Raw genomic sequence first — 13,611 nt, 5'->3', positions numbered from 1 at the left:
CATGGAAAAACCCCATCTATACTAAAAATACAAAAAATTAGCTGGGCGTGGCGCATGCCTGTAATCCCAGCTACTCGGGAGGCTGAGGCAGGAGAATTGCTTGAACCTGGGAGGTAGAGGTTGTGGTAAGCCAAGATCGTGTCATTACACTCCAGCCTGGGCAACAAAAGCGACACTCCATCTCAAAAAAAAAAAAAAAAAAAAAGAGTATTTAAAGCCAGGCGTGGTGGCTCACGCCTGTAATCCCCACACTTTGGGAGGCCAAGGCGGGCAGATCACCTGAGGTCAGGAGTTCAAGACCAGCCTGGCCAACATGGCAAAACCCCATCTCTACTAAAAAGACAAAAATTAGCCAGCTGTGGTAGTAGGCACCTGTAATCCCAGCTACTCGGGAGGCTGAGGCAGCAGAATCGCTTGAACCAGGAGGCAGAGGTTGCAGTGAGCAGGGATCATGCCATTGCACTCCAGCCTGGGAGACAAGAGTGAAACTTAGTCTCAAAAAAAATAAATAAATAAAAATAAAAATAAATAAATAAAGAGTTGAGCCAGCTATGGTGGCTCACACCTGTAATACCAGCACTTTGGGAGGCCAAAGCGGGTGGATCACTTGAGCCCAGAAGTTTGAGAACAGCCTGGGCAACATGGTGAAACCCCGTCTCTACTAAAAATAAAAAAATTAGCCAGGCATTATGGTGAGTACCTGTAATCCCAGCTACTCAGGAGGCTGAGGCAGAAGAATTGCTTGAACCTAGGAGACAGAGGCTGCAGTGAGCCAAGATCGTGCCACTGCACTCTACCCTAGGCAAGAGACTCTGTCTCAGAAAGAAAAAAAAAAAGAATATATAACATTAAGATAGAAACAGTCAGACAGGACACATTCATACACTTAAAAGATCCAGTAAGGGCCGGGCGCGGTGGCTCAAGCCTGTAATCCCAGCACTTTGGAAGGCCGAGGCGGGTGGATCACGAGGTCAAGAGATCGAGACCATCCTGGTCAACATGGTGAAACCCCGTCTCTACTAAAAATACAAAAAATTAGCTGGGCACAGTGGTGCGTGCCTGTAATCCCAGCTACTCAGGAGGCTGAGGCAGGAGAATTGCCTGAACCCAGGAGGCGGAGGTTGCGGTGAGCCGAGATCGCGCCATTGCACTCCAGCCTGGGTAATGAGCGAAACTCCGTCTCAAAAAAAAAAAAAAAAGATCCAGTAAGTTGACAAGGATTGAGGTCCGCCATTTGGAGTTGCCTTGCAATAGTTCTGAATGCAGAACAAAGCATTTTGCTTGAATGTTTTAAACAACTGTGTTATGTAAGGAAGCAACAGGGACCAATTACTAGCCAGTCTCTTTCCAAAACAAGGGGCAGAGCAAGGAAAGTATGTGATGGAAGTAAAGGGTACAGCAGAAAAAATGGTGGCCCAGAGTGAGGTCAGAGTCTATGTTGGGTGAGGAAGGAATCTACAAAGAGGACTGCAATACAGGGAAGAGCAGAGTGATGAGGGCACACATTGGAGCATCCCAGAATGGGTAGTCAGAGCTCCAGTATCAAAAGGTGGGGCCCGAGGATCAAAGAAGTAATGCAATGTTAGTTTCATAATTTTAGTAATTACACTGACTATACAGGAGAATAAAAATAAAATTAAAATAAATGAGGAGAATATCCTTGTTTGTAAGAAAACTAGTTTTCAGGGCTGTTGGGGCATTGGGTCAGCAATTTAACTCAAATAATTCAGAAAAATGTTATGTGTACATTGCACATGATTGTTTCAAAAAAATTTTTAAAGTACACGTGCAAAAAGGGAGAAAATCCTACACATCCTGTCCTCCCATCCCTCAAGCAATGAAAAGTTTAAAGAACAATATTAAATTGTCCAGACCCTTTAAAGCCTTTTTGGAACTTCATTTAATGTGTCACCTGACTGACCTTGTCAAGATTTTTGTTATTGTTTGGATTTAGATTTTTTTGTTACTTAGGAGTACTAATTGACAAGAACTCTAAAGAATTTAAAGGAATTTTAATTTATCTTTAATCTGTGCTGGAATTGAGAGCAAAGCAAGCTAATTAAAAATAGTAGGATATGAACAGAGACAGAACAATGACTCCAGAGCCTGCACTGTTTTTGGTTTCAAGGCAGGGTCTTGCCCTCTTGCTCAGGCCAAAGTGCAATGATCCAGTCATGGCTCCCTGAAGCCTTGACCTCCTGGGCTCAAGTGATCCTCCCACCTCAGCCTCCCAAATAGATGGGACAGAAACATACCAACAAGCTTGGCTAATTTTTTCTTTTTTTGGTAGAGACCGGGTCTCATTATGTTGCTCAATCTGGTCTTGAACTCATGGGCTCAAGAAATCCTCCTACCTTAGCCTCCCAAAGTGCTGATATTACAGGCATGAGCCACGGCACCCAGCCAAGAGCCTGCATTCTTAAGCACACCTCATTCATAATCTAGGCCAGGCGCGGTGGCTCACGCCTGTAATCCCAGCACTTTGGGAGGCCAAGGCAGGCAGATCACAAGGTCAAATGATCAAGACTACCATGGCCAACATGGTGAAACCCCATCTCTACTTAAAAAAAAAAAATTAGCTGAGCATGGTGGCACATGCCTGTAGTCCCAGCTACTCAGGAGGCTGAGGTAGGAGAATTGCTTGAACCCAGGAGGCAGAGACTGTAGTCAGCTGAGATTGTGGCACTGCACTGCAGCCTAATGACAGAGCAAGACTCCATCTCAAAAAAAAAAAAAAAAAGGGATTCACAATCTAATATGGTTTGGCTCTGTGTCCTCACCCAATTTTTTTTTTTTTTTTTTTAAGACAGGGTTTCACCATGTTGGTCAGGCTGGTCTTGAACTCCCGACCTCAGGTGATCCGCCCATCTTGGCCTCCAAAGTGCTTGGATTACAGGTGTGAGCCACTACACCCAAATTTTATCTTGAATTGTAATCCTCACATATTGGGGGAAGAGACCTGGTGGGAGGTGATTGGATCATGGCGGTTTCATCTTGAATTGTAATCCCCACGTGCTGGGGGAGGGACTTAGTGGGAGGTGATTGGATCATGGTGGTTTCCCCCAGGCTGTTCTTGTTATAGTGAGGGAGTTCTCACAAGATCTAATGGTTTAAATGTGGCAGTTTCACTTGCTCTCTCTCTCTTTCTCCTGCCACCACATGATATGTGTCTTGCTTCCCCTTTACCTTCAGTCAGGAGTTGTAAGTTTCCTGAGGACTCCCCAGCCATTCAGAACTATGAGTCAATTCAACCTCTTTACTTTATAATTATCCAGTCCAGGCAGTTCTTTATAGCAGTGTGAAAATGGACTAATACACAGTCTAAATCTAAATTTTGTAGAGTATCACTCTAACACTAACTGGGTCCCAACATTAGAGGAATCAATATGGATTAATCTGAAGGACATCATTCATGGAAGAGGCCAGAATGAGCAAGGTCTGGATCCATTCATTCGAACATGAAACCAAGGACCATTTCTTATTCACTTTTGTGTTCCTGGTGCCTGGTCTACTACAAGTACTCAGTTTTTTTTGAATGAGTGAACTGAGTCTTACTATATGTCAATGCCAAGCACAGGTAGAGAAAGAAGGGTGAATGCATTCTGGTCTAAAGGAGCCGAGTCCCATTTAATATGTTGGACAGATCAACAGATGGGACACTTTTTTTTTTTTTTTCCAAGACGGAGTCTCACTTTGTCACCAGGCTGGAGTGCAGTGGTGTGATCTTGGCTCACTGCAACCTATGCCTCCTGGCTTCAAGTGATTGTCTCACTTTTGCCTCCCAAGTAGCTGGGACTACAGGCATGTGCCACCTCACCTGGCTAATTTTTGTAATTTTAGTAGAGACAGGGTTTCACCATGTTGGCCAGGCCAGTCTCAAACTCCTGACCTCAAATGATTCGCCCAACTCAGCCAACAAAAGTGCTGGGATTACAGGCATGAGGCACCAAGCCCAGCCGGAACACTTTCAAACGTCAAACTGGTAGTCCAACTTTTCTCCCTCCCACCACATTTTTAGAGTGACCATGTAAGACAGATGCTTCTTCCTTTCAAATTCCAGTTATGGATCTGTTGAGAAAACAGCTAAAAGCTGTAAAGAGGAATAGTAAAATGCCAGGAAAAACACAAAAGGTGAACTCAGAAAATGTAAAAGCTTAAAGGAATTATGAAAATAATTAAACCTATTACTCTTATGCAACTGAAAATGAAGCCAAGTGATTTGACAAAGGCTGCTCACAGTTAACAACATTGGTACTAGACCCCAGCATCAGCACTTATTCTACCACCCAACACTACTCTTTCAGTCAATTATTCCTAAGAGTCCTTCAAAGTCTGATAATAATAATAGCTAGTATTTGAGTGCTTCATATCTGCCATGTATTAATATAACAGCTTTACTTCTCTTAACTAATCTAATTCTCCTTTTAAAATTTTATCTTAATGACATTCAGTAATTCTCTTCTTGATATCCCATAAAATAGGCAATTATCATTGCCATTTTAAAAATGAGGACACAAGAGAAGCTAAGTAAACTTGCTCAAGATTGCAAAATATGAATGATGGAGATGGGATTCAAATTATATTTAGGGACATTTTTTTCCTTCCTTTGTAGAATGTGAAATTCTTGTAAGCATGCTCTTGTCTTGTACATCGTCATACCCTTCCTCCCCAAATCTCCAGTGCCTAGCACAGTGTAATGCACATCAAAATTTATATCTACTAAAATAGTGAAGTATTTAATTTTACCTCATTTAAACTGTTAATTCATCAATTCAATACACTATTGATTGATGTTTATATGTAAGGTAGTTTATAAACCTACTTTCAATCCTTAAAACTTGCTTTATTACAAAGCAAGTAATCCTATTTTACAGGAATCAAGTAACTTTTCCAAAACCACAAAGCTAGAAAGAGACAAATCTTAGGCCATTCCAAGGGCCACACACTTGAACCATGCTTTTTCTTTTTCTTTTTCTTTTTCTTTTTGAGGCAGAGTTTCGCTCGTCACCCAGGCTAGAGTGCAATGGTGCCACCTTGGCTCACCACAACCTCTCCCACCTGTGTTCAAGTGATACTCCTGCCTCAGCCTCCCGAAGTAGCTGGGATTACAGGCCCATGCCACCATGCCCAGCTAGTTTTTGTATTTTTGTAGAGATGGGGTTTCACTATGTTGGTCAGGCTGGTCTCAAACTCCTGACCTCAGTGATCCACCTGCCTTGGCCTCCCAAAGTGCTGGGATTATAGGCATGAGCCACTGTGCTTGGCCTAAACCACCCTGTGCAACACAGTTCCTGTTCTCAAAGACCTCCTAGTGTGATAGGGATAATGGTGACCAATTACACTGCAATGTGGTAAGTGTTAAGTAGAAACTTGAGGGCCAGGCATGGTGGCTTATGCCTATAATTATAACACTTTGGGAGACCAAGGCAGCAAGATCACTTGAGGCCAGGAGTTTGAGACCAGCCTGGACAACATGGCAAGACCCTGTCTCTTCAAAAAATACAACAATTAGCCAGGGATGGTGGCACATACCTGTAGGCACACCTAATGGAGAGGCTGAGCTGGGAGGATCACTGGAGCCTGGGAGGTTAAGGCTACAGTGAGCCATAATCATGCCACTGCAATCAGCTTGGGCAACAGAGTGAGACCCTGTCTCAAAACAAAGTAGTAGCTAGGAAGAGAAAGAGGGTCTGGAGCAAGCAGGGAAGTTAAACAGATAACTGAGTAAGCCTTTTAAGATAAACAGAAATCTTCTAGCAGAGAATACTGTTCTTTGACCTCATTAGAACCCTGATTTATTGGCCTCTATTTTCTTCCAATTTATCAGCCCTCCTCTTTTTCTTCAGTTTTCTCCCAATCCAGCTTAGATTCCATAGATCATCATTCCAACAACACCCTAAACTCTCTTTAACTCTGTCTTTATATTTACCTATCTGGCAGTACCTCTACCCACTTAAGCAGAAACATATGTACTGCAATAAAAGACTCTGGCAGAACTTCCAGGAACAACACCTAACCCACAAAATACCACCACTTTTGCCACAATCCAAAAGTTATGGCTATCACTGCAGCAAGTCACCAAACCAGGAAGCTATCAACTGGAGATCTTTACTGCCATGACTGGCAGCAAAACTGGATGACTCGAACCCTCCTTCTCTCCACATTTAACTCAGTTCCAAATTCAATTTTCACCTTAGGTGTAAGGGAGTCTAGAAAAATGGTTTTTAGTGTTCCATATTTTTCAGTAAGAGAAGACTCTAATGGCCAAGTCCTTGCCATACCCAGACAGGTTTTCTCCATGCATTCACTAAACCGCCTGATGTGCTGGAAAAAACAAATTGATTTGTTTTTCCTTGCATCCTACATTTTTCTAGTAAGCTCATTCTCCTACACTCCACAATGACTTTCAAATGTTCTACAATATTCTCAAATTTCTCACAACTGGAAACTCAATTGGATCCTGGATAATCCCTTAACCCCATCAGTTAGCACATCCTCTCCTCCTCTTTACAATCACGTCTATGAAAAATACTGTATAGGTTCACTGCCTACATTTTCTTGTCCAAATCCTTGCCTCATATCTGGCTTTCGGCCCAATTACACCCACAAAATAACTCTTGCTAAGGTTACCATAACCTCCATGATGAAAAAAGCAAAATATATTTTTCAATCCTCATGTTAAATTCTAGAATTTTCTATCACAAATCATTCTTTTGCTTCTAAGACATTCCTCCAGTCCTCCTTCCTTCTCAAACTCTTGTAGGTTCATCCACCTGTTCTTCACCATTACATGTTGGAACTAGTCAAGGTTCTGACTTAGGTGACCTTACCCACACCTATGGCTCAATTCATGTATATACAAATTATCCCCAACTTTATATTCCCAACACAAATCCCTCTTCTGAGCACCAAAGCTGTATTTCAAACTGCCTCTTGGATGTCATGAATGACCCCACACAATCAATCCATCAATCATTCAATGAAAACTGGTCTCAGCTGGGAGCAGTGGCTCAGGCCTGTAATCCTAGAACTTTCAGAGGCTGAGGCAGGCCACTTGAGGCCAGGAGTTCCAGACCAGCCTGGCCCATATAGTGAAACCCCGTCTTCACCAAAAATACAAAAATTGGACGGGCATGGTGGTGGGCGCCTGTAATCCCAGCTACTGGGGAGGCTGAGGCACGAGAATCGCTTGAACCTGGGAGGCGGAGGTTGCAGTGAGCCAAGATCGCACCACCGCACTCCAGCCTGGGCGACAGAGCAAGACCATGTCTAAAAAAAATATAAAAAAAAATAAAACTGGTCTCTAGTCATCTTCTAGTGTTCCCTATCCAGCTTGAGGGATTCAGTGATAGTGAGTGAATGGTACCACCATCTATTGAACTACATAAGCCAGAAACCTTGGAGTTACCTTTGATTGCTCTCTTCACTCCCTAAAATCAACCCATCACCAAGTCCCACCCGTTTTACTTCCTATATACCTCTGGAATCTGTCCAGTTCTCTGCAGTTCCACCCATGTCTCAGTCCTCACTGACATCTCTAACCAGGATTACTGCATATTCTAAGTGGTCTATATACAGCCACTAGGGCTTCCTCAACCCCAATCTGTTCATACCACTGAGCCCGAGGGATCAAGCCCCCTCCTCCACCACACCCCACTGGGGGAAGACGGCTCAGTGGTATCTCATCCGTTTTAAAATAAAAGCTACAAATTTCTGCAAGGTCTGACCGCTATCACATAGTTTCATCTTGTGCCATACTCCCCTTCATTCTCTTTGTACCAGTCACACTGGTTCTTTGTGCTTTTAGCCATTTTCCTCCCAAGTGCCTCAGGGCTCGGGAGGAAAATGAACAAGTAGTTCTCTATGGAAGGTTCTGCCTTCGCCTTTTCACCTAATTAATTACAATTCTTCCTGCAGCTACCAGCGCAGGCATCTTTTCCTCTGAAAAACCTTCCTGCTTATTTCAGGCACTCATAGCATCGATGCAGCACTAGGAGGCACTTCCATGTATTAGTGAGGTCACTGTTTAACGTTTTCCCCACCAGACTTAAACGCCTTGAGAGCAGGGACCGTGCCTGGTTCACAACGTATCCCCAACGCGCTGCACAATAAATATCAGCTGGACGACTGAGGAAATGACCACGTTCATGGGCATGAGTCTCAAATTTCTCAACAAGACTGTGTCTGGAGAAGGAGCTGGACATTTCCTTCATCACGGTCTCTCTCAGCGGGGCATAGAGTAGGCCCTAATCAAAAACTGCAAAATCAGTGGCAGAAACAAGTCAGCCTCTTCGGCCAAACGGGGCACCGGTGGAGGCTGGACAGAGGCCCTTCTCCCTGGGAATGCCCGGCACAGGACTGGCCACGATGGGCGCTCCTGAAGAAGGGAGCCGCGGGGGCTGGGTCCTGCCGCCGAGACCCCAAGGCTCCGCTCCTGCCCGGAAAGGGAGCCCAGGCTACTACTTACCAGAGCTGGGGACTCGGGGCCCGCCTCCCACCCCTCGCTATCATCAGCCCTCAGCTGAGAAGGGCAGGCTCAGACTGCACAACAGAGGCGTCGCCTCCAGACTCAGGCAGCCACCTACCCCACTCTTCCTCATACGTACTAGGCGTCAGCTCCTGGTCCCCAAATCGCGGCGTCCAACTAAACGCCGAACCCAGTCAGCCAGCGCGTTTCCACCCACAACACTCAGCGCGCCTAGGAAGGTCGCCAGCTCCGTTCACCAATCCTGGAATCGCGCTCTCATGACGTCAGAAAGATAGGGCCAATAACAAGAGACTATTTGGAGGGCGGTGCAAATGGAAATATTGAAAGCCGATTGGTTCTTCAAGCTGGAAGTTGTAGAGGAAGGACTAAGTTGAAACCAATTGCGTGGCGCCTGAGGGCGGCAGCGCGTTCAGTGGCGGCGTTGAAGAGACCGGTTGCCGCCATGATAGAACAGCAGAAGCGTAAGGGCCCGGAGTTGCCGCTGGTCCCAGTCAAGCGGCAGCGACATGAGTTGCTGTTGGGAGCGACGGGGTCGGGCCCCGGAGCCGGGCAGCAGCAGGCGACACCGGGAGCTTTGCTGCAAGCGGTAAGTGAAGAAGCAGGTGGCCTTTGGCCCTCAGCTCATCTTCCTCTCCCCTCAGAGCGCTGTGTCTGGTGACCCCGCACCGACCCTTTCACGCGTTGCGGGGGCAGAACGAGAGTTTCCCCCTAAAGTTAAAGCACATAAACACTAAGCGCCCCATAGCCTGCGGATACTCCGTACACGTTCCCCTGTTTGACGCTCGTTTTCAGCCTCTCGACTACCCTGTGAGGTAGCTTTAGAATTAGAGTTGAATTAGAACCTTGGGCTCAAAACCCTGGCCCGGGTTTGAGCATCCTAACTCCCATGGATCTGGCTAGCATAGAACAAACGTTCAGAAAAGTTTGTAGAATGAATCAATGAGGGAGGGAGGAAAGAGGGGAAATGATTGGGGTTGACTGCTTTTCCCTTTATTTTTCTGCGCTAGTATTATTAGCAACTAAATAGCAGCTAACATTCTTGGACTCTTGTACTAAAGTGTTTCCTATATGAAATACCCATTAATCTTGGTAGCAGCCTGTTAGGAACGTTATTAACCTATTTTGCAGATGGAAAAACAAACTTATCAAGTACATGATAGAAACAGATTTTGAACGGAGAAACCATGCTCCTAACTACCTTTTTTATAAGATAGAAATCGTGATCACACTTCCACTGTCTTGTTTAGGCTCAAATGAGGAAATATGAGTGTCCTCTTTCTCATGTTCTCAACAAATCCTGCTGGCACCGTCCTAAAAATAAATCTAGAATTACTGCTTCTACCATCTCCATCACTGCCTCATGGCCTAAGCCATTGTTACCTCAACTGGCATTTTTGTAATAGGGTCCTAACTGGTCTGCTTTCTGCCTTTGGATCGGCACCTGTTACCAAGCCAATAACCAGAGGAATCCTTCTAAGTATCGGATCACGTTACCCTCTGCAGAAAACTTCCTGGTGGCTTTCTACTTCACCTAGAGTAAAAACCAAAATTCTTGTAATCATTTGCCCTATTTACCTCTCTGACCGATTTCTCATTGCCCACCTGGCTCCAGTTACACTCTCTTCCAAGCCTCTGCCTCAGTCCTTTGCATTTGCTGCTCCCTCTGCGGGGATTGCTCTTCTTCCCAAATGTTTACATGGGAAGAAGAGCAATCTACTTCTACTAAGCTCCTTCGAATATTTACCCAACTATAACTTTTTCAGTAAGGGTTTTCCTGACCACCCTGTTGTAAATTGCAGTACCCCATACTCTGAAACCCACATTGCTACTTTCTTTCTTTCTCTCTTTCTTTTTTTATTTTATTTTTTTTCTCTTTTTTTTATCCTCCCACTTGAACATTATGGAGATACTTTATTTTTTTTAGAATCTTCATGTGTTGCCCACTGGCTTAGTGCAACCTCCGCCTCCAGGGCTCAAGTGATCCTCCTGCCTCAGCCTCCTGAGTAGATGGGACCACAGACACACACTACCACGCCAGGCTAATTGTATTTTTTTTGTTTTTTTTTGGTAGAGACACGATTTCACCCAATCCACACACCTTAGCCTCCCAAAGTGCTGGAATCACAGGCATGAGCCAACGTGCCCATCCTTCCTTCCTTTCTTTTTTTTTTTTTTTTTTTTTTTGCTTTTTTTGAGATGGAGTCTCGCTTTGTCACCCAGGCTGGAGTGCAGCAACACAATCTCAGCTCACTACAACCTGCACCTCCTGGGTTCAAGCAATTATTTGCCTCAGCTTCCCGAGTAGATGGGATTACAGGTGCCCACCACTACACCTGGCTAATGTTTTGTATTTTTAGTAGAAACGGGGTTTTACCATCTCGGACAGGCTGGTCTTGAACTCCTGACCTCATGATCCACCCACCTCAGCCCCCCAAAGTGCTAGGATTGCAGGCATGAGCCACCACGCCTGGCCCATCCTTTTATTTTCTCTATAGCACATGACACCAAGTACATATTTTGCTTGTTTTCTCTCCCCCTCCCTCCTGCTTTTCCCCTTTTCTACTGGAACAGCAAGGCCCATTGTTTATTTTGTTTGTTGCTGTTTGCCCAGTGCCTAGAACATAACCTTTGTTGTTGTTGTTGTTGTTGCTTTTTTTATTTGAGATGGAGTTTCGCTCTTGTTGCTCAGGCTAGAGTGGAATGGCACAATCTTGGCTCACTGCAACCTCTCCCTCCCAGGTTCAAGCGATTCTCCTGCCTAAACCTCCCAAGTCGCTGGGATTACAGGTCCCCGCCACCATGCCTGACTACTTTATGTATTTTTAATACAGACGGGGTTTCACCATGTTGGTCAGGCTGGTCTCGAACTCCTAACCACAGGTGATCCACCCAGCTAACTTTTATATTTTTAGTAGAGACGGGGTTTCCCCATGTTGTTCAGGTTGGTCTCAAACTCCTGACCTCAGGTGATCTGCCCGCCTCGGCCTCCCAAAGTTCTGGGATTACAGGTGTGAGCCATCACACCCAGCTTACACATAGCATTTTTAAAAAATATGAATATGGCTAGGTGTGGTGACTCATGACTGTAATCTCAGCGCTTTGGGAGGCCAAGGCAGGCGGATCACCTGAGGTCAGGAGTTCTAGACCAGCCTAACCAACATGGTGAAACCCCATCTTTACTAAAAATACAAAAATTATCTGGGTGTAGTGGCAGGCACCTGTAATTCTAGCCACTCGGAAGGCTGAGACAGGAGAATTGCTTGAAGCTGTTAGGTGAAAGTTGCAGTGAGCCGAGATCATGCCATTATACTCTAGCCTGGGCAACAAAGCAAGACTCCTCATAAAATAAAATAGAAATAAATAAATGAATATGCTGGAAAGTACTGAAGACATTTGGGGATTTTGGGTAGTATACTTCTCCCATTTGACAAGTGAGCATATCAGCCCAGATTTAGATGAATTGCCCAAATGTCGCCTTAGCATCCAAGACCATAATCAAAACTACTTCACTCATGCTGGGGATCTCTGTGCTATGAAAAAATAAATAAAAATAGGCTGGGTACAGTGGCTCAAGCCTATAATCCCAGCACTTTGGGAAGCCAAGGCAGGTGGATCACTGAGGCCAGGAGTTTGAGACCAGCTTGGCCAACATGGTGAAACCCCATCTCTACTTAAAATACAAAAATTAGCCGGACATGGTTGTGCACGCCAGTAATCTGGGCTACTCTGGAGGCTGAGACACCAGATCCCTTGAACCTGGAAAGCAGAGGTTGCAGCGAGCCGAGGTCATGCCACTGTCCTCCTGCCTGGGCGACTGAGTGAAACTGTCTCAAAAAACAAAAGAAAACAAAATTAAAAATAAAACTATTTCACTCAGTACTCCTTGCCATGCAGGATTCTTGGGAAAGTCAGTTCCATCCTTCATTAAATGAGCCAGGACAAGTACAGTGGCTTATTCCTATAATTTCAGTGCTTTGGGAGGTCAAGGAGCGGGGCCAGGAGTTTGAGAGCAGCCTGGGCAATGTAGCAAGACCTCATCTCCACAAAAACTGAAAAAATTAGCACAGCATGCTAGTGCGTGCTTGCAGTCCTGGCTACTCAGGAGGCTGAAGCAGGAGGATCACTTGAGCCCAGGAGTTTGAAGCTGCAGTAAACTATGATCTCGCTACTGCAGTCCAGCCTAGGTGACGATGTAAGACCCTGTACCCTGCAAAAAATTGGTTGTACAACAAGAGCCGAGAGAATGAACAAGAGAGTCATTATAAGAGGTAGATAATGGAAAGTTTCAGAAAGTACCAAATTGGAGGCATTCATGTGAGAAAAGGGGCCATTCTCTAAATCAGATGAAATCCACTTAATCGTTCTTTTTCTGGTCTTTTCCTCCACTCCCTACCCCTAATATTGTAGCCTCCTTTGCCTGTATGCAGTAGTTACCGTGTGCTTCTCTTTTGTTTAGGGACCTCCAAGGTGCTCCTCCCTTCAAGCCCCAATCATGCTGCTCTCTGGACATGAAGGGGAAGTATACTGCTGCAAGTTCCACCCCAACGGATCCACCTTAGCATCTGCAGGATTTGACCGACTGATATGTGAGACATAGTTTTTAAATCTGGAATAATTTTTTCTGCCAGATAGTGATTTTTAAAAAATTCTGGGTGCCACAGAAGGTATCAGTCTATGTTAGCAACATAACAGGCTGCATGACTAATATGCTGAAACTGGGGCATGAACATGCTGAATGATCTTGGTTGTAGAACTTGCGGTCCATGGGGTAAATACAGAAGGAGTTATTTTACTAGTTGGAAAGTGAGTTGTTCTGGTTTCAGAGTATCTTCCTTATAGAGGCAAATCTCCGGTTGATTTACCAAGACACTTAGCAATCTAGACATAACAGGTTAATGGGAGTAATGAGGAAAGAAACAACTTTTCTTTTCCCAAAGGTATAAGGTCCTCTTCACACCCAGAATCCTAGCTAGCATATAGGAAAGTAGAAATCCTAAAGTGGTAACTCCCTTAAATAATCTACCTGTACATCATTAGGATCTGCTACTAGATTTCCATTTTTGAGAAATAAGTAGAATTTCTCAATGTCCATTTTTGAGAAGTAAGTAGAAAAAGTTATTTCA

At 44.7% G+C, this 13,611-nt stretch overlaps 2 protein-coding genes across 4 annotated transcripts in view; one reads left to right on the top strand and one right to left on the bottom strand.

The window, feature by feature from the left end:
* Window positions 1-8,701, bottom strand: part of ZCCHC17 (zinc finger CCHC-type containing 17) — a 79,830-nt gene extending 71,129 nt beyond the window's left edge. Inside the window, exon 1 of one of the 3 annotated variants that reach the window (XM_012439868.2) lies at window positions 8,607-8,701. Coding sequence is in view for 1 of the 3 variants with exons in the window: in XM_064363598.1 (XP_064219668.1) it covers window positions 8,468-8,511 (44 nt within the window). In the remaining 2 variants the exon portion in view is untranslated. Of the gene's footprint in view, window positions 1-8,467 lie in introns of all 3 variants that reach the window. The other 2 variants (XM_064363598.1, XM_012439867.3) reach the window with 2 other exon arrangements.
* Window positions 8,702-8,884: 183 nt separating this feature from the next.
* The window catches only part of SNRNP40 (small nuclear ribonucleoprotein U5 subunit 40), a 46,270-nt gene continuing 41,543 nt past the window's right edge, over window positions 8,885-13,611 (top strand). Inside the window, exons 1-2 of the mRNA XM_012439872.2 lie at window positions 8,885-9,074; window positions 12,945-13,074. Of these exons, the coding sequence (XP_012295295.1) occupies window positions 8,931-9,074; window positions 12,945-13,074 (274 nt within the window). The 5' untranslated portion in view covers window positions 8,885-8,930. The remainder of the gene's footprint in view (window positions 9,075-12,944; window positions 13,075-13,611) is intronic.

The sequence above is a fragment of the Aotus nancymaae genome, unplaced genomic scaffold (assembly GCF_030222135.1).
Source record: "Aotus nancymaae isolate 86718 unplaced genomic scaffold, 86718_ANA_hifiasm-v0.15.2.pri h1tg000053l, whole genome shotgun sequence".
Taxonomy (NCBI): Eukaryota; Metazoa; Chordata; class Mammalia; order Primates; family Aotidae; genus Aotus; species Aotus nancymaae.
Note: the sequence above shows the minus strand (reverse complement) of the source record. Positions and strands in the feature narration are given on the sequence as shown.